Below are 20,482 nucleotides of genomic sequence, written 5' to 3'. Positions count from 1 at the left end.
CTTCAGTGTAAGTGTAGATATTAAACTTTTTAGAACATATGTAATTAAAGGCAATCAATCCATGCATGTGGGTAAGTTTTCATTTTTTTCCGTTTGTGAAAAAAAATAAAAGCTGTTTTTGCAAAAAAATCAAAATGTGATTCTACCCTCTTGAATTTCCTTTATATTTATCCTTGTTAGTGTCGGATTTTTATGCAGTCTTCGTCGAGGTATTCTTTCCGTCGTGGGTTCTGGTGTGTGCAAAACATGCAATGCGTATGATGAAAGCGTCACAAAATGGACTCAAAATACAGAATTTTTACAAAATGTTACCACCAAACGATGGTTAACATTCAAACAAACCCTTATTGAAATATTTATTAAGATTTGGCTCCAAACCAGGGAATCGCCGGTCAAAATTCCATCCATCTCAGCTCCATATGTGTTGAAGAGATTCATGGGTGCGTATCAAAAATCATCATTATGACGGATCACTTCCATAAAGTAATCTATGTGTTGTTCTCTGTAATTAAAACTTATATCCGAAAAAGACAGATTTTCTCAAGTGGAGCTTGAAAAGCATCATCCATAAAGAAATAGATAAAGGAAATTCAGCATACTAAAGATATTGATTATAGACCTTTTTATGACGCGGTCCGTTGCTATGAAAAATCGATCGGAAGTAGTACTTTCTCGCGCATTTTATCCGGTTCCTCGTAACACATGTTAAATTTTTCAATGCTTAGCAAACACATTAATTTTACTAAATGAACTTTCAGCCAAAGCTACAGAACCTTAATTGCTTCTCTGATGCTTTTTTATGTTTATATGGAGGTGATTCGTAGTTTTATAAATGGTTTTCTATATCACCTATGGATCTCTTCCGCACATATGAAGCTCGACTGTCCAGAATATTTACCAGCGGTTCCTTAATTTTGAGCCAAATATTAGTAAATGTTCAAAAAGGGTTTGTTTGAATGTTTAGCATCGTTCGGTGGTAGGATTCCGTAAAAACATATCTGTTCACATATATGGTGTTATAGCGCACAACCCGATCAGCGGAAATTCACATATGTTTTTACCGATGCTCAATTTCGAACTTGGCGGAGATTGCCGAGTTGATACGATTAGTTTTGCCATTAACTTCCGGTCTAAACAACAATAACAACAAGGAGTGTGGGTTTCTGTTTAAAAGTGATAAACCTGTCTTTATCTGTCTTTCAACCATTGTCATCCACTGTAAGATAAATGTTTTACTCGATTTGATTGTCAGATTTAAGTCGTAAGGTAATTATAGTCGGATTTATATTTTTTTCGGGGCCAGAAAATGCATATTTTAAATGATTATGATTCGCCCCACATACAAGTCGCCCCGGTACAATTCAACCCGGCTTCAAGTGAATCCGGCCCCAAATTAGTGACTCCGGCCCCAAGTCAATCTGACATCTGGTCAACCCGGCCCTATTTCAATCTGTTTCTTTGTATATCATAATTTGCATATCTTTCTGTTTTAAATGCCACAGTTGATCTTTGTTAGAAATTCAAATTTTATGTTTTAGGTTTTTAGACCTCAGTGGAGTTCCTTTAATGAAGGACCGATTGTGACAATGGCATTTTTTGATGAGAATACAAGCGTGGTTCGTATGAAGAGAGACTTTGATCAGTTTGTTCAGGATCACGATGAGAGCAGAGGAGTGGGAATATTCAGTTTAGATAAATTAAACAATGAAAGTTACAAAAACAGGTCTGGTGATAGTGGATCTGTATCTGTACAGGCCCTTCTTGGTAAGTATTTTGTTAGTTCTCTAGAACAAAAGATTTAAAGTGCACTTTTGTAGCACACTTTTATATGGTTAATAATCCTGTCACATTGAATCCTTGATATTAAAAATTGTTCATTGTTTTTGTTTGTTTGTTGTTGTTTTTTTAGCTTTTTAAATCAACATTCAGCTTAAGGAAAATTCTATTGACCATTGAATCATGTAAAGTAATGTGCATGTAATAAATTCATACCACAGTAATTTGCAAATGAAATGCAAACTTACATGTAAACATACATGTAAATACTGTAGAAATTTGTCTGGTTGCTTGATAATTGTTGAAATTGGTTTTTGAATTAATAGAGAAAGAGAAGAATTTCAAGATTCAAGAAGCAGAATGTATAGCTGCAAGGAGTGAAATTACTCGACTTCAGTCTAAGATAGCATCTCTAGAAACATCAAATAAGAGAGCTAGGATTGAATATGAACAGCAAGTGGAAGAAGTCAAGTGTGAAAAATCTGTAAGTTGTGTTTCTTTACCTTGTGACCCAGTGTTTATATACGTACTGCAATAAATATAATCAGCTGTATTCACAAAAATAATGAATAGTGTTTTTCCTTTAATCTATGCAAGGGTTTACAGAGATCAAAATTTTCACTTGTTTGCTTGTAATTAAGAGTAGAATTTAAAAGAACTTGATGCAGGACGAGTAGAAAAATGGCACATTGGATTTAGAAGCTACTCATCCTGTAGGACGAGTGACTCTGAAAATAATTTTTGATGCCTGGGTTTAGTTTTAATCTTGTACAGGGTAACATTTAGCTATAGGTCGTCTTTCTTCAGACTCGTGTTTCTTCTGAAGTGCATTTGTAATCCAATAATATTAAAGCAGAATTCACTTGCAAGCTTAATTGTTGGCACCATGATAAAAATATATAATTGCAACTTGCTTGTTAACGTCATTGGCTTGAAATTTTGTCATTAAGTTGAGACCTATTCATGAGTCGAAGTTTTGATGTGCCGAATTGTTTACGCAACTCCCTTCAACTTCAGCTTACCAAAGTTCTACTGTAGTATGCTATAGGAGAGATTTACCACCACGTCACTGATAACTGCTGTGTGGACTACGTATACACACAATCTTAGAAGGTCGTACATTCACATGTAAACAATGATAGCATTTTCTGTAAAGTTAACATAAGATGATGTTCCTGGGGCAAAGTTTTAAAGTTCAGAATTATCTGAACATATATTTTTTTGTAATATTCAAAATGAAGAAAAAAATACAAAACTATTTTCTAAATAGTATTGATATATTTTATATATAAGATAAGTGTGATGTTATAAAGGGTTAAATTTTTGTTAAACATCTACATGTACTTTAATTTTTATGTCTATATCAATCTTGAAACAACTCGCTACATGTGTTCTATGAACTATCATTTCTATGTGAAATATGCCTGCTAATTGCTCAGTTTTGTTTCATTTTCATTTTCCCTTTTTTCACCCTGTCAATGTAAATATGTTTTATGATTCAAGGGTATTATATTTTAGCCATTGTTAAATGTATGCTTAAGACCCAAAACTGAGTGTTGTTAACATAAATATAATCTAAAACTTTATGCTTAGTTCATTTTCAGTTTTAAGTATTAAGCAAGTTAAAGTGACATTATGCTCATATTTTCATAGTCAATTTGAGCTGAATTGACTTTATATTTCAAAAGATTGACTGTTAAAATGGTATTTGACCAACAGGTGATATTTGAAAATGTTTGGGATAAATTTAATTGATTTTAAAAGTTGACAAAATCCCCAGTTAAACATGTTTACAGCAGCCAATACAAAAAAGAAAAGGCAACATAATTACTCAAAATAGTCATGTGTCACATCTGTGTTTGCAAAAAAATCTGGGATCAGGTAGATTTGATAATGACCTCGTGAATTTATTTCAGAATACAAGTATACCTCTAAAACTATTTCATATTTATAAGCTAGGCATTATATATTTGATGTAGTTAACTAATTATAACTTTTTTTAGGCCACATATTATAACATATATCTAAGCAATGTCTTTATAATTGTTCAGGGCTGGGAATCAAAACTGCGTCGTATCCTACAAAATGTAAACAAACGCCGCCATCTTGGAACGAAAAATGTATGTTTTTGTTTATAACTCTTTTTGTTGGAAATGACTGAAAACCAGATATATGTATTAACACGCTACACTATTTTGAAGTATTTTCCGCTTCGTTCGGTATATGTTGCTTAGACAACTATTTTGTAAAACAAAAGTTATAGCGAACTTGCAACTCGAAGCGGAGCAGAATTTTTATAAAAATGTGTGGATATGACGCAGTTCATATTGTTTTATCTATCGTTTCTCCTTCAAATCAATTATATACTCGTTTTCAGAGTTCACCATAAACTTCAAAACATAATTTTGCATCATTTACTAAATTTCCATTAAAAAGAGATGTTTATTTTCCAAGAAAATAATGATTTTTACGAAATGATACGACGCAGTTGAAAATAAAATATGATACGACGCAGTTGTATTTTCATTGCAGGCTGCATATTGGTTTTAAACTATTTAAATTATGTGCTAGGCATGCTAATAACGTCCAACAACATTTCTTGTTTACAACTTAAGTCAAAAGCAGAGGTCACTCATTGGTTCCATAAAAATGGGAATGTAATACAATTCTATTAAGGCTGCATTTTTCAGTCGCATTTAAGAACCTATCATAAGCATCTACAAATTCCGAAAAGCTGTATCAAATGCAATATACATTGAAACACGTGATCGCACACCCATATGACAACGTGTTCCAGTGTTGTCTTAGCATGCTTCTAAAATTGTTCACGTGAGTTCGAAATGGGAGTGATTACTATTTTTGATTCCAGTGTAACCTCTCCTTGACCCTGTACTAGTATTAATCAGAAATGACCTTTTTAAAAAAAGAGAGAAAAAAAAAGAAAGAATTACAAAATTTGAAAAGGTCTCTTGCTATCGGAAGAGAGCTATGCGCAAATTGCATGCCTACCTTTGTTACTTGTAATTAGCAATAATTTCCGTCAATTCCGTTATTACTTATGTCTTTTACGTGCCGATTTTATTGTATTCATTTTCTTAATAATCGGTGAGAACAGATGAGCTTTATCATTTAAAACTGAACATTAAATTTTTAAAATTATATTATAAATGGTTAAGCTACAATATATTTTTGCAAGTAGGTTAATTATGCGTTCCGTTTTCAGCGCCGCGAAACTTAAATTTACTTCTGATTTTGTCGTATTGCATTTCTTTATCTCCGATGAGGAAAGGTCTACGGAATGTTTTTTCCATATTTGCACTTTAGTATCATTCTTCTCCATTAAAAAACTTTAAATTTTCAAAATCTAGTTACATATGATACAACTACAGATTATTTTGTAAAGAAGGTGTCCGTTTTGCAAAGGTATTTTACGCTGTGCACCGATAAATTGATAAGATATAGGCAGACATGATCTTTCAACAGTATTGAAGAAGTTTTCACAATATTGAACAGAAAATTTAGGTCAGATTATCGAATCGAATTTTCAACAGACTAGAGACATGGCATCTTAACATACCTTCATACTGAAGTGTGATTTTTATTTGATAATGAATTGCCTGAAAACTTAAACAAAGGTTTTCAGAAAATGACTTCACAGAGGATTACCCCCTGTTTACATTGAAAATTTCTCTGCTAGTCATACCGAAATAAGAAATTTAAATGTTATTCTCTTTATAATTAATTCAAATATTTATAATCTTAAAACTTCACGCCAGAAGTTAATAAAAAAGCTGCTTATTTGTACAGCTGACGTGTGTGTCCGACCGTGGCAGAGCTGTTTATGTTTACTGAATTCAAATCACTTGAACTGAACTGCTATGAATTCGAAAACCACCAGGTTCTTTTTATTCTTCCATGTGGAAAACCTATCAAGCTAGTTTCAAAATGTCGATGGTTCTCTGCAGGTGCAACATTTTGCCTGAAATAATGCACAAAGGCGCACCTGAGGTCCTCGCCCTTAGTAAAGCTAATGTGTAGAGTGAAAGTTTGAAAACAAACCACAAAAAAGCAGTCATTACCCAGAACATGCAGAACCACAGTTAACTTAGAGCGTAGCTAGCCAACATGAATTCAAGTTAATAGATTTCTATATTTTTTTGCGAAAAAATTAGGGATAATATTAAACCTACAGGAAAATATAAGAAATTATTTCAGATATTATGATCAATTAGGTAACATGTTCATGTTTAACTGAAAAGTAGCTTCCGCAATGTAAACTTTCAAATTAAATGTTATATTGGACATGACATTCTAAATAATCAAAAGCAACAGAACATTGCTATACACCGCAAATGATCTGGGTTTTTTTTATCTAGCGCAAGTGATTATTCCATAAAATAGAAATATTTTGCCAAAATTATCCCTGTTGAAAAGACTGCCAAAAATTACAACTGCGTCGTATCATATATTTTATTTTCAACTGCGTCGCATCATTTCGTAAAAATCATTATTTTCTAAGAAAATAAACATCTCTTTTTAATGAAATTTTAGTAAATGATGCAAAATTATATTTCGAAGTTTATGGTGAACTCTGAAACAAATATATAATTGATTTGAAGGAAAAAACAATAGATAAAGCAATATGAACTGCGTCGTATCCACACATTTTCATAAAAATTCTGCCCCGCTTAGAGATGCAAGTTCGCTATAACTTTTGTTTTACAAAATAGTTGTGCAAGCAACATATACCGAACGAAGCGGAAAATAGTGTAGCGTGTTAATACGTATATCTGGTTTTCAGTCATTTCCAACAAAAAAAGTTATAAACAAAAACATACGTTTTTCGTTCCAAGATGGCGGTGTTTGTTTACATTTTGTAGGATACGACGCAGTTTTGATTCCCAGCCCTGTGTTCGAATATTTCTTTTGCCTACAGTTTTTATAATTGTTTGAAGATTTCTTTTCCCTACAGTTTTATTTATTTTCAATAAAAAATAAATAAATAGGAAATATGAGATAAGAAAGATTGTTTTGTTTATATAATTTTGTAGCTAAGTACCTTTAAAAGTACAATAGAATTGCATCATTTCATACAATAATAGCCTATATTTTCCCAGTCACTTTGCAAGCTTAATGTTAATGCTTTACTTATTATTTTCAATCACCTGTTTTATTCCCGATGAATTAAGTTTACGATGAATTAAGTGTACGTTATTTTTTGCTGATTTAAAAAATGATAACAGTTTCTTGACAATATTTCTAAGCAAGTTTGTTTCACATATTATGTCTTTATTGTAAATAAATAGTTACTCAACATATTGTTAATCTTTTCTTTATTCATGAACCTTTTAACTGATATTTTCTTAAATTTATGATAATACAATCATTTTTCTATTCGGGGACTAATGATGCTTTAGCATCAAAACCTCTACTTTATTGAAACAGAGCTCATATTTATTTCTTAATAGACATACACACCATAGTTTTCTTATGTAAAATGACTAGGTAGTACAAAGAGGATGTACGACCAGCAACTGTTGCTATGGTCAGTGCTTATCAGCAATTCTATTTTTAGAATATTGGCCACTGGTAAATCTCTCCTATTGTACAAAAAACCTATGGTCATCTGTATAAAGGACATTAGAAGTAAATTGGGAACTGTCAAGCTCTTTGACCAAGCCAGTTTTTAAACAATCATCAAAAACTTGTTTATTATACATATAGCATGAAAGTCAGAGATTGTCAGATGTGATGTCAAAGATAAAGATTTTGAAAGATCGAGAGGTCCAGATGAATGAGACTTTGACAGAGTGCCAGAAAGAGTCGGAGAGACAGAGGAAGAAGTATGAGGAACAGATTCTGTCGTTACAAAAAGAGAGAATACAACTCTCTGATGAAATACTCCAGGTGAGTTATTGTATCATCCTTACAGAGCTCATTTACATGTTAGTTAAATTTCAAGTTCAGGTTTACAGAGCTCATGGTGGCAAAATAGTTTTATGCAAATGTCGGCCTGTATCATTATCTGTAACACTTTGTTTAGTTTATTACCTTGTCTATCTTTTTAATCACTGACGGGATTGCTATTCTTGAAATTTTTATGAGTAGTTTAAGGTCATCATGTTTATCAGTTCACCTTTGCCACCAGTATAGAGCCCCTTTGCCGTACGCAGTACGTTGGTTTTGTCATGGTGCAGCTCATATAGTTTTCTTATGTAATTTCAGGAGAAGGAACAGAGCAGGGAGAAGATTACACAGTTGAAGAGAGACATGATGAGGAATGAAACTGAGCTGAAAATATGCTCGTGTGAGCTGGAGGAGACTAAAGCTCAGCTTAAACTTCAGCTTCAGTAAGTGTGCATGTAGTTTATTCCATTGAAAATTAACAGCCATTATTAGAGCTGTCATTGATAGCAATGATATCCATGTATCATTGATATTTTATGTTGATAATAATCGATACACATTTGAAAAAAATCGACTAATAAATTAAATTTCTAGAAATTTAAGAAAATTCACCCAAAACATATACAGAAGTGGATGTCCATTTCAACCACTATGCAATCATTACATAATGGACATATTTCATAGAAGTGATGACAAAAAGTTGTCTGAAAAAATCATACAATGGCCATTTATAAACAAGACACATCATAATGTATGAAAAGAACAGTCATGTATTTTATGGAATCATTTAAAAAGGTTTGAAAGTGAATTATAGAAAGGCAATTATAAGCAGTCATCTTTATATCGGTGTATTGCCGATATTTGTCATCCGATATCGAAATATTGTTGCTTCGAACTGAGTATTAGTAACAGCTCTCATCATTATTGATGATTAAATTAAAACTTTAAATACATGTTGCAGGCTTGTTAATAAAGCATGCAATAGAAAATATCTGTATACAAGACAGTCGGGTGACTTGGTATTTCGGAATTTACAATATTATACATACCGCTTGGAAGCAAATCGAAAGGCTGTAACATTGTGTTAGTTACCATATCATGCAAACTAAAGAAACTTGTTGTAATGATGAAAAACTGGAAAATATTACACCATCACTGGTTAGTCACAGGAAACAGATTCAATAGTGGTTAAAATAATCACTATTAAGTTTAACCCTTTCACTGCCCTTTCATATGCCGTCCCTATTATTTTCGGCGTATTTGCCATATGGACGGGTTTTGCCGTTTGTATAATTATAATAATAATTATAATAATAATAATAAATATATAGATAATTATACCATCGACAATAAATATTATATACTAGCAGATTTGGAAACATATATAATTATTATAATACTAATAACTAATAATAATAATTATATTAATAATTAACAATATAGTAATTTCTTAGAAAACCTTCTGGCAAATAGGTGATCAATAAATAAATAACCCTCTGGCAGTGAAAGGGTTAAGGTAGTCTTACTTTAATGTTTTCCCACCAAAAAAATCTTAACATCGGCTAATATTTTAGCAAATCGGTTATATCCGGGGCGTTATTTTTTTCAAAATCTTGGGCATTAGATTATTTACAATCACTCGTCCTTTAAAAATCTATTATTGTAGAAGATCATCAGAGATCAGCAACCAAATGAAAGACTTTGAAGAATTGAGATTAAAATACACCCAAGCAGAGCAGAAAATAAAGGTAAACATACTAACTGTACTGTAATAATTATATTAGAAATGTTGGCATAAAAATAGGGAAGAAAATCTAATTTAACTTTACTGTTGTTTCTGTAAAATAGATACATATGTATACAACTATTAAGCATGGTAATATCTATCATTATTCTGGTATTTTTGTTCTTTACTTTTGATAATGCCAAAATATGTTCCCTCCTCACAACAACTCTATCTCCCCAGCAGTTAGTCTGCTTGTTGCAATAGAGAGGGATCACTAGCCGCATGGGTTCAAACCCCCGTCAGGGGCTAGTCATTGTTTCCTTGAGCAAGAAACTTTACACTTATTGCTCAGTACTGGTTGGTTCCAGGAACGGATCTGGAAGTGTGTCTATAAGCTTATAGCTTCTTACTCAATCGAACTAAAAATAAATTCTGTATAAACCAAATGAATGTTTAGCAAACAGAAGGCACTCTGTAGGTTTGATGGTAGCGTACATTGCTTCAGAAATATTTGAAAGTTTGACCATTGATTTCAGGATTTAGAGTTACAGATATCACGAATGGAGGAGGACCATTTAGTTGGTAAAGCCATGAAAAGCCAGGTTTCAACATTTTTTGAAATGGAGAAAGAAAATAGAAAACTGCTTGATGAGAACCAATATTTAAGGTATGTGTATTTAAATTGATAAGTATTTTTTTTCTTAATAGGTTATTATATGTTGATCAGTGGTTTAAGAAAGTTCTAAATCATGAACAGATGGTGTCAAGCTGGTTGCTCTGCTGATTAACTTTTATTTAGACAGACGTAAAAAATCAAACTTGATATAAAGGTACCTTTTATGAAGCCCTAGCTTTTAATAGCTTTTGAGTCTCCTTTACTTAAAAAATATAGAGAAAACATGTTTTTTATACAAAATTCTATATAAGGAATGAAATATCAAGTATCGTAAGACCTAACTTTAAAAAGGTTTATGTGCCACAAGGCACTTGTTTTTGAAGTACAAGAGAATAACGGGAATTTTGAGTTCAGTTTCTGTAAAAATAAACAAGAATTAAAGACATTGTATTTTAGATTTAATAAGAAAAAAGGAAAAAATAAAGTACATGTATAAATAAGAAAAGTTTGAATTTTGTTCCAGGCATCGAAAATTATTTTCCTAGTCACTCAGTAACTTCTAAATCCAATATGCTGGCAACATTTTTCTACACTGTCTGCATCGAGTTTTCTTAAATTCTACTCGTAATTACTAGCGGACGAGTGGAATTTTCTATCCCTGTGTTCATGTAGAGATATACATTAAAATGCAAAAATTTACATGTTTCTTTAGAGATATTCAATACAATAACTGAAACTGAATGTTGTATTTTTGTAGAGATATACAATTAAAGCAGCACGCCTCCAGATTCATCCTAATTTTCATGAAAATTTTGAAAATGTATTTAAAGGTAAAATATTGTGAAGTGAACAAAGAACGTACTTGACACATTACAATCAGCACTTTAAATCCACGTAAATTACCAAAAAGAGGTCAAAATATGCATAAATAGCCCTTACTGCGTTAATAACGCAGTAGAAATATGGTGATAAATACTACAAAATACAGTCATTAATTGCACATAAGATATAAATTATCACTTGAATCTTTAATTTGTTTACTTTTCTCAAAGTTTTAGTATGTTTTTTCCAAGTTTAATTTTATTAAAATATTTTGGGTCATCTGGAGGCATGCAGCTTTAAAAGCAAGTACATGTCTTATGTGTTTCTTTAGAGATATTGAAGACAATAACTTAAACTGAATATTTCATTTTTATAGAGATATTCAAGAGAATAATATACTTCTAAAGGAGCAACATGATTCAATGAAGAAGAAATTAGAGAGAATGGAAGATAAACTCATCAACTACAATAAATTAGTTGAGGAAAATGGGGTAATTTGTATTTGAAGTTCATAGTGTAGTTTATTCAGTAACTGAATGAAAGTCATTGGTATTTTAATAAGTTATGGAAAATTTACATTTGTAATTGCCATTTTAAGATGTTACATATTAAATCAGTTACTGGTTAATCCAGATGGTAAATAGAAATCAACAGTTACAGTAAATGTTTTAACAAATTTGATTTTGTGTCGCCTGCTACAGTAGAAGGGATAACTTTTCTGTCGTCTGTCTGTCTCCTGACTACTCCTTAGAGACTACTGTTGTGATTTTATCTAAACTTTAAGGAATGATCAGTATTAAGTCAAGTTGTGCATATCAAGCATTTTCCAGTTCAATGATTTTTGTCAGAGTTATGGCCCTTTACAGATTTTTATTTATTGAGTTTTCCTAGACTACTCCTAATATACCACTAATGCAATTTCAAAGAAACTTTACAGGATTATATATAGACCAAGATCAGCTGACACAACACATCCTTGCCATCTAATCATGGTCTGCACTGTTTATTATTCAGTCAGTATTCAATATAAAATTTCCCTCGAAATGATTAATGGGGTTTGTCCGGAATAAAAAATGGACAAGTTCGTTTCGGATATTTAACATGGTAAAAGGTTAATTCATCATTAACAGTTAAAAAGTTAGGTCACTGTCAGCATTCTGTTTTAGCATATAATTTTAATTCAGGGTTTATAAGGACCCTTAATATATTTGGTATAAATAGTATTTCTACATGGAAAATAAAATAAGGTAATTTGATAAGAACTTTTATTTAAAAGTTTGTTTTATTTGTAGGTTATGAAGTCTAAACTAAGTCAATGGGAGAATTCTGACAAGTCAGGTCATAAAATCAGGTAAATATGAATACGAATGTAAAACTGTAAACTGATATATGAAAGAAATATGTTATTTACACAGAATCACATGTATGATATGGATATTCTGGTTTTAAAGTATGTCATATGACTTAAATGTCATATGACTTAAATGTCATGGGACTTAAATGTCATGGGACTTAAATGTCATGGGACAAAAATGTCATGGGACAAAAATGTCATGAAACTTAAATGTCATGAGACATATTTCATGTGACATAAATTTCATAGGATTTAAATGTCATGGTACATAAATGATTTTTTTGTATCTTGAGATGAATGTAAGCATATAAATTTTTACTTTTTACAACAAAAATTTGTATATTTTTTGCCACAAAAAGTTTTTTCAAGTAATATTGTGATTAAAGAAAATACTTTATTTTAATTGTACTGATCTTATAATTAAAAAAAAGATTTTATCTGCTTGTAGAGCTGTCATGGATAGAAATAATATGAATGTATTTGTTGATATTTTTCTGGCGATCAATAATCGATACACATTTAAAAAACCCAATAATTTTGACTAATTAATTAGTAAGTAAGTAACGACTTTATTTAATGAGGCTAGCACATTCGGTTTCCCGATCTTCCATGTGGGCCTCAGCATATACATACAATGTAACATAACAACATATAAATACAATGTGACATAAATTATATACAGTCAACATTTACAAAACATCATTTAAGAAATAAACTGTTAATTTTTTTTTTTTTTACACTTTGTGGCATTTTCAAAAACTTCAATATTGAAAAATACAAGCAACCTCAATATTGAAAAATACAAGCAAAGTAAAAAAAAAAAAAAAATACAACTAATGTTAAAAAACAACACAGTTATAGAAGTTATAGTCATCTTGGTATCATATTTAAAAAGCTATGTACACAATAATGGAAAAATTGACATATATAATTTTAATGGAAAATTGCCAATGAATATAGTTGGCTTGAAATTTTTTCAAAGTTTCAGAATTTCTAACATGTATTGGAATGTCATTCCATATTGTAGGCCCAGAGTAATTAAGTGTTTTCATAAAACACTCTGTTTTTGGTTTAGGTACAATTAGTTTTTCATTTTGGACAGATCTCAAATTAAAGTTGTGTCTATCATTTACTGTTTGAAATTTATTTTTCATATACTTAGGAAAGGATGTTAAAGGAATTAAATGTCTATAATATAATTATGAAAATTCACCCAAAACATATAGAGAAGCAGGTGTCCATATCTAACACTATGCTGTTGTTAGAAAGTGGAAATATTTCATAGCAATGATGATTAAAAAAATGATCAGGAAAAAAAATCATGCAATGGGAATTTATAAACAAGACATTGAACAGAACATGTATTTTAATGAAATCATTCAAACAGGTATGAAAGAGTATGACAGACAAGTAATTTTAGGTACTTATCGATATATCGGTGTATTGATGATATTTGTCATCTGATACTGATATATCATTGGTATGCTTTGCACTTAATCAATGACAGCTCTTTTTGCTTGTAATATGCATAGATGATATTAAACATAGCAGAAGATAAAGATATTTCAAGTCAGCAATTATTTAAATTTCTTTTTTTTTCTTTTTTAAATTTATTTATATTTCTTGACTGCTGATTTTTTTGCTTCTCTTTATTTTCCATGAAGGTCACCTGCAGATTTGTCAAAGAGAGTGACCGAACTTCAAAATGCCGAGGTCCTCATGTTGTCAAGACAGGGAGAGTTACAGACAAGGTAACACATTGAAATACAAAATTTTACATGGAATTTACAAAAATATGATATTTTCTACCATTCTGAACAAAGTCAAATAAAAAAATTGAGCTACCGGTATCGTAAAATTAGAGTCTGGTCAGCCTAAACTGGCTTTGTTCTGGTGGCAAAGGCTGCTCATTTTTCCGTTTTGCTACCAGTGCAAACCAAGATAGCCAGGTCTTCTATGATATCATATTCTAAACTATTTACTATTCAGTCAGTGTATATTTTGCACTTTTCTCTAAAATTGATAAATGGTTTTGTCAAATTTAAAGATGGACAAGTCCATTGCAGATGTTTAGAGTGGTATCAATTAATGATATTTGTTTCTTTGTTTTCTTCAAGCTTACATTTAAAGGAGAATAGTTTACAAAGTTTACAAGATCAAGTGAACGTGCTACAACAACAAGTTGTTACAGAGAAAACTAACCATCAACAGAAGGAGGAGCTTATCAAAAGATTGAAAAGAAAACTTCTCTTGGTGACAAAGGTCTGTATACTTTTAAACATACATGCAGTTTCCTCCATAAATGTTTCAGTAGCAAGTAGCTAGCAATTTGGCACCCCTTGATAATTTTAAAACATTTGGTTAAACACAAGTAGTGGTTAGTAAATTTTGAGGTAGCCAGGAATTTTGCAGACCCACATTCATGCCGTCTGATCATAGTTTGATATTCAGCTGTTACATATTTTGACATTTTCCCTAAAATGTTGAATAGTTTAGTCCATATTGAAAGGTGGACAAGTCCATTCAAGTTATATAGAGTGATCAAGGCTAATCATCTCTTTACATTTGTAATATAATTTAGGAAAGAGATGGATATAAACGTATCATAGACTCATACGAGAGTGAGGTTACGGTATCTATGGACATGGTTGGTTCATCTGGTCGGGTTCAACATCTCGAGGAAAGTGTTCAGGGATATAAGAAGCAGACGGAATTTCTTGATGCCGAGTTAAACAGAGTTAACGAAGAGCTTACATTAGCTAAACTGCATGCCAAACAAGTGAGTATTGTAATTAAAGTGTATAAAGCTATATATCTGATGCAAAAATTACTGTTTGAATTTTAAAAAGTATACTTCCAAAATGCTTTTATGAAATTCATATGGTAATTTATTGCCTTAAAAGCGAATGGTGCATGTACAGAATGATTGCTAAACGGATAAAACCCTACTTAAAATAGCAAAATAATATTTTGTTCCGGAACATTTTATTCTGTTTATGTACATTATACATGTGTATTAAATAGCAGAGACATTCTTTGTGACAACTTTTTTTAGGAATCAACCTTATAATAATGGAATCAATATTATTTTTTAAATATTTCATAAGATAATAGATATATACCCTTTAAAGATTTGTTTACATGAAACTAAAATTTAGAAATCTTAGAAAATAAAGACTAGAAGTGTACCTTTAGTCTGTTCAAGTAACTATTCTCATCCAGTTGTATCAAGTGTCATACAGTGCAGCCTTTCATGGAGCAATTCTCAACAGCAGTTTCAATTATTTAACATCTCTAGAACAACAACTCCCAGCAACAACCAGAAGATATGTTTCTCAAAGGGATTTGCTCTGGAGTGGTTGCATTGTATTGTCAGGCATTGAATGGGCAGATATTTTCATCACTTCTGTAATAGATCTAGATATTTATTATTTTGATTGTTTGCCAACTGTTATTATAGATATTAAAATGGCAGTACAAGCAAGTACTATGTACCAGAGGTTATGACCTTAAGCATATCACAGGTTATGAAATGACATTGTAAATATTCTCAGGAGTCAAATGCAACAGCTTTGTTTTATTGTTGGATAGTTTACTTTATGTTGCAGTGAACTTATTTGTTTTAAATATATAAAAGACTGACCAAGTAACTTTTCACATTCAGTTTCATCTAGTATTCTAGTATTTTATTTGAACATAACTATATGGTCAGTTATGTTAATGTTTGATAATATGGTTGTAGGTTGAGTTGAGACTGTCACAGGTACAGCAGGCAAGTCACAATGGAATGTCATCTTCACAGGGTGACCAGCAAACCGCTATTCATCTCAGGTATGTATTGTGTAAACGCATGTCAGGATGGGGAAAATAAATACAATTCTTATACAGTTTTCTAAGTTTATAACAAGTATTTGGGCAACAACAGTGTCTAGTGAGTTACAAATATTGGATTTAAATACATACAAACTTACAAGTTTGGATAACAATGTCGTTTGTAAGATGTTTACTGAATTTGAACTTTGGCGGTTTTACAACTTTATTTCCATTACTTGGAGGTCAAGACCGAAGTGACAACATTGGTTGGATTCCGACTTTTATAAGGTTCGATGTTTGAAATCCACCAATGAAACAACAGAAATCCGGAAATCCTCCAATGGACAGACGGCCGGATTTCTGAATCTGAAATCCTGGATTTCAATGGCGGCCATATTGAAATCTCATATAAAATCTACATACGAAAATCATTAATATACAGAAACATGTAGTGAATACCTAAGGACTTCTGACCTTAATCAATCATAAACTCTACATAAATTACGTTCTTGAATTGAATTTGACTGAAATTGACATTAACAATAAGAAATCTTCAATACAAAATATGAAGTGACAGATTTCAAAGATGTCTGTCATTCGACGTCTGCTACACAAAAATGTAAAGAGAAAATCAGTTTTCTGCTATACATAAAAGGTAAGTTTAACATTTCTATCAGCTTAAATTGCAAAGTCAATAAGTGTTAATACAGTGTTCCTTCAGATCAATCAGGTAAGTGAATCTTGTTATTGTAGAAGTCAACAAATTATGGAGCTATAGGATTTCACAATGTCACTTGGATTTCATTATAAGTTTTGTTGTAAGTACATTTCAGAATAATGCTAGAATGTCAGATCCTTACAATTGATAACTGCTTTGGAAAATATTTAATAAGAAAAAAGGTCTTGCTTGACAGGTGGTCTTTCAAACCCGGTTGTCTTGCCTGTGAGAAAGGTATCTACTCAGTGTTTTATAGAGCCTTATTCTATCCTGAAATCAATTTTGTTGATTAGATTGGTAGTCAAATTTTTATAAAGCAGCAGTGTATCTGCATACTTCACTACATTAAAATACCAGCATAGTATCAGGTTAGGGTTGATAGTTTGATCCTTAGGTGAAGGTAGATTTCTGTGTGACAGTTGATTGTGGACATTTAGTTTAATGTTCCATTGTTTCTTACCTCGTATTTAGAAATCATGTGAGATAATAGTTGCACACTTGTGGAGAAAATGGTGATAACTGGTAAGTGTTCAAGGAAAGCAGGTTAGGTTGACATATCTCCGAAACATCGTACCAAATGTTTTAAAATCAGTATTAGAATTTGAAAAAACATTGTTTTTCAAAATTTGTGGTCGTCCAAAATTACAAAAACTAAAATATTTTTGAAGTGACTACTAAAATTATTTTTTTTGGTATACTGTCTAGTCAGGACATTTAATAAACTTGATGATTGTGATTATTGTTAAGGTTTATTATTTTGACATTTTACACAGGGAAAGAATAGCTAACTTGGAGAAGGCCCTGGAGAAATGTGAGCAAGAAAAATACACATTAGAGTGTAGGATTGAACAAAGACATTTACAGGTATAGTGAAGTTATTCTTCAGGAAATGTTCCTCAAGCTAGCTGGTAATCTTTATCACATTAAAGAATCTCAAGTTCTTGATGGGATTCATGGTAACGGTAGTGAGAGTGAGTTGATTTGAAGATGAAAATTCAAAGATTTGTACTGATTATGATACATTGATATATGCCTCTTTTTCATTATTTCAAGTTTTCTCACTGATTCTTGGACTCTGAAATGTTTTCGAGGCTTTTCTCTCGGCCAAACTAGACTCTTAAATTAAGGTTAAGATGAAATTCAAAGCAGGAAGATGTCTGATTATGTTTGGATGAGAAAATGATAACAAAACACAGATTATTCTACTAAAGTTCCTAATATTATATAGTATTTTTGTCCGTGAAATATAAAGATTACATACTTTTAAGTTAAATTCCCTGTTTTATTGTCATTTGTTACAAAAAGACAGCTACTGATAAAACTGAAACCTAAAATTATTTTACACTGTTATTTTTATGAATTTGTAACAAGTTGTTTTTTTTTCCAGGGTGATTATGATCCAACAAAGTTGAAAGTATTACACTTTAAGATGAATCCTGTTGATCAAGCTATAGAGCTGCGTAAAGAGGAAGTTTCCAAGTTGAAGGCCGAGAATGAAAGATTAAAACAGAGGATCGCAATTTTAGAGGAAAACGAAGGCCGTATAGAAGACCTCACTGTAGCAGTAGAACAAAAATTGAAGGAGCCTGGATCTAGTAAAGATATTGAAGGTAAGAATGTAAAAAATAGTCGAAAAGACACCATAATAGTAAAAGGAGATATTTTGTTTGTTACATTAAAATTTATGTCATGAAGTGAATACTACTTATACTTGAGTATCAGACAGGACTATCTACTTTTTACATCAGTGCTAGAAAAACCTTTTCAAAAACAACTCCTCATGTATGACAAGTCACGTGTTTTAAATGATGTCATTTCCACTCACCTTTAATGAATGAACTTAGGATAACATCATTGTGTTGTTATGAATGAAGTTGTATATTCATACGCTACTACCGGTATGAGAAAAAAATTGCTAAATGAAAATTTTAGTTTTTGTTATTTCTTTTTGAAATGTCATTAAATTGTAATATGCAAGAAAAAGAATCAAACACCAGCTGTCGCCACAGACGGGAATATCTAGCTCTTGGGTACTTGTGCCATCATGATCTGATCACGGTCTTCACTGTTGCTATTTATTCATTACATATGTTGAAATTTTCCCTAAAAATGATAAATAAGTTAGTCCAGATTAAAAGATAAACAATTCCATGTAAGATATTTAGGACAGTAAGGAGTTAACTAAACATCATAGCAAAATTGAAATGAACTGAAAATAGGTAGCTTTTCAATTTTTCGTCCACAGAAATGCGTTCACAGTTGACAACAGCCGAGTTAAAGAATAAACGTTTAATGGAGGCATTTAAGAAGACAAGCCAGGAAGTGCGAGAAGTATGCTATCAGCTGACGGGATATAAAATAGATATACCAACGTCTAACCAGTACAGACTTACCAGCATGTATGCTGAAACTGTCAATGACTTCTTATTGTTTCAGGTAAATCAATTTTGTAACGCAAGTCTGCGGTAAGCTTGATATATTTACTGTAAATGGTGATGTAGTACATGGTTTGTAAAATCATATACATGTATATAAAATCATATAATTTTTAAGTTATTGAGAAGTATAGAGGTTCAATTAGCTGAGAAAAAATGGTTATTGAGAAGGCTATATTGACAGTTTGTGTTAGTTTAAAGCTATATTAAAGTTTCAAAAACTATACAATTACATTTTCAACTTATAGTTATATCTTGAGGGAGTTTAACACAAGAAATTTAACTCGTATAAATGAGATAAGGAAATAAAATAAAACGTTGCCCAGCAAAATTTTCAAATGCTATTTTTAAGAGGTTTATTGAAAATTTTGCTCATGATAACAAAAAAATAATTTTCTGCAAGTTATTGATAGTCTAATAGTAATAAAGCGTTAACCTACTAGAACCAAAAGTGATCAGCCTTTGCCTCCAGTATTGAGCCAGGCAAGCCTGCACACATCCAGGCAGCTCAATTTTTGTATTCTTTTGAATGAAATCCCTTAAAAAATTTAAATGGACTTTTCCAAATTCCAAGCCAGCCAAGTCAATTAAACGTTCTGCAGGTTAAAGGATAAGCTGTGTGTAAAGAGAGCCATTGACAATGCAGATAAGTTTATGGAAGAAACAATATGATATAATTCTTGTGTATTAATTTTTTTTTCAGCAAAACACAAGTGGTACTATAGAGATGCTGGGTAATAGTTTCTCATCAACGATGCAAGATCTCATTGACATGTACCTAATACGTCAAAACAGTATACCAGCATTCCTCAGTGCCGTCACGCTCGACTTGTTTTCACGACAAACCATGAACTTTGGTTGATCGGTGTCATGTTTATGTTAACAGTGAACATAATTGGTGAACATATTCTTGATAAATTGTGAAGTTACTCATATCAAGTGTTGCTGAAGGAAGATGCTACAAGTATATGTTTATGTGAACATATTCATATTCAATTAACTGAACATATTCTCATTATGTGTTTCAGAAGAAGGCTGTTTAAATGTTGATGTGAAACATGATTGGTGAACATGATTGTGTTTATAAAAGGAGCAGGTTATGTAAACATAATTGGTAACATATTTAATTGTGAACATATTAAATGTGTTGATAGACATGAAATTACATTTAAATCAAATTCATGTTGACGTAATTGGTGTACATATTCATTGCAAATGTTCCCAAGGAATAAGTTGACATGTATGTTTATGTGAACATTATTTGTGAAATTAATGAATTTGTTACTAAGAAAGATATTAAGATTGTTTTCTTCAG

At 31.4% G+C, this 20,482-nt stretch overlaps 1 protein-coding gene across 2 annotated transcripts; it reads left to right on the top strand.

The window, feature by feature from the left end:
• The first annotated feature begins 1,077 nt into the window (after nucleotides 1-1,077).
• On the top strand, nucleotides 1,078-20,146 carry LOC132728567 (mitotic spindle assembly checkpoint protein MAD1-like). 2 transcript variants are annotated; one of them, XM_060714227.1, is made up of 17 exons: nucleotides 1,078-1,218; nucleotides 1,539-1,764; nucleotides 2,103-2,260; nucleotides 7,501-7,683; nucleotides 8,002-8,126; nucleotides 9,350-9,431; nucleotides 9,946-10,076; nucleotides 11,224-11,338; nucleotides 12,140-12,198; nucleotides 13,866-13,952; nucleotides 14,319-14,463; nucleotides 14,783-14,980; nucleotides 15,944-16,032; nucleotides 17,506-17,596; nucleotides 18,120-18,342; nucleotides 18,978-19,168; nucleotides 19,871-20,146. In XM_060714227.1, exons 2-17 carry the CDS (start codon nucleotides 1,587-1,589, stop codon nucleotides 20,027-20,029), a joined length of 2,214 nt encoding a protein of 737 aa, XP_060570210.1. In that variant the 5' UTR covers nucleotides 1,078-1,218; nucleotides 1,539-1,586; the 3' UTR covers nucleotides 20,030-20,146. The 2 variants fall into 2 exon arrangements, with proteins under 2 accessions (XP_060570210.1, XP_060570209.1); XM_060714226.1 differs by having other exon boundaries at nucleotides 1,111-1,266.
• Nucleotides 20,147-20,482: the final 336 nt, after the last annotated feature.

Source organism: Ruditapes philippinarum, unplaced genomic scaffold (genome assembly GCF_026571515.1).
Source record: "Ruditapes philippinarum isolate M1 unplaced genomic scaffold, ASM2657151v2 ctg2779_1_1_1_1, whole genome shotgun sequence".
NCBI lineage: Eukaryota > Metazoa > Mollusca > Bivalvia > Venerida > Veneridae > Ruditapes > Ruditapes philippinarum.
The sequence above is the reverse complement of the archived record's forward strand: the minus strand, read 5'-3'. Positions and strand labels throughout refer to the sequence as shown.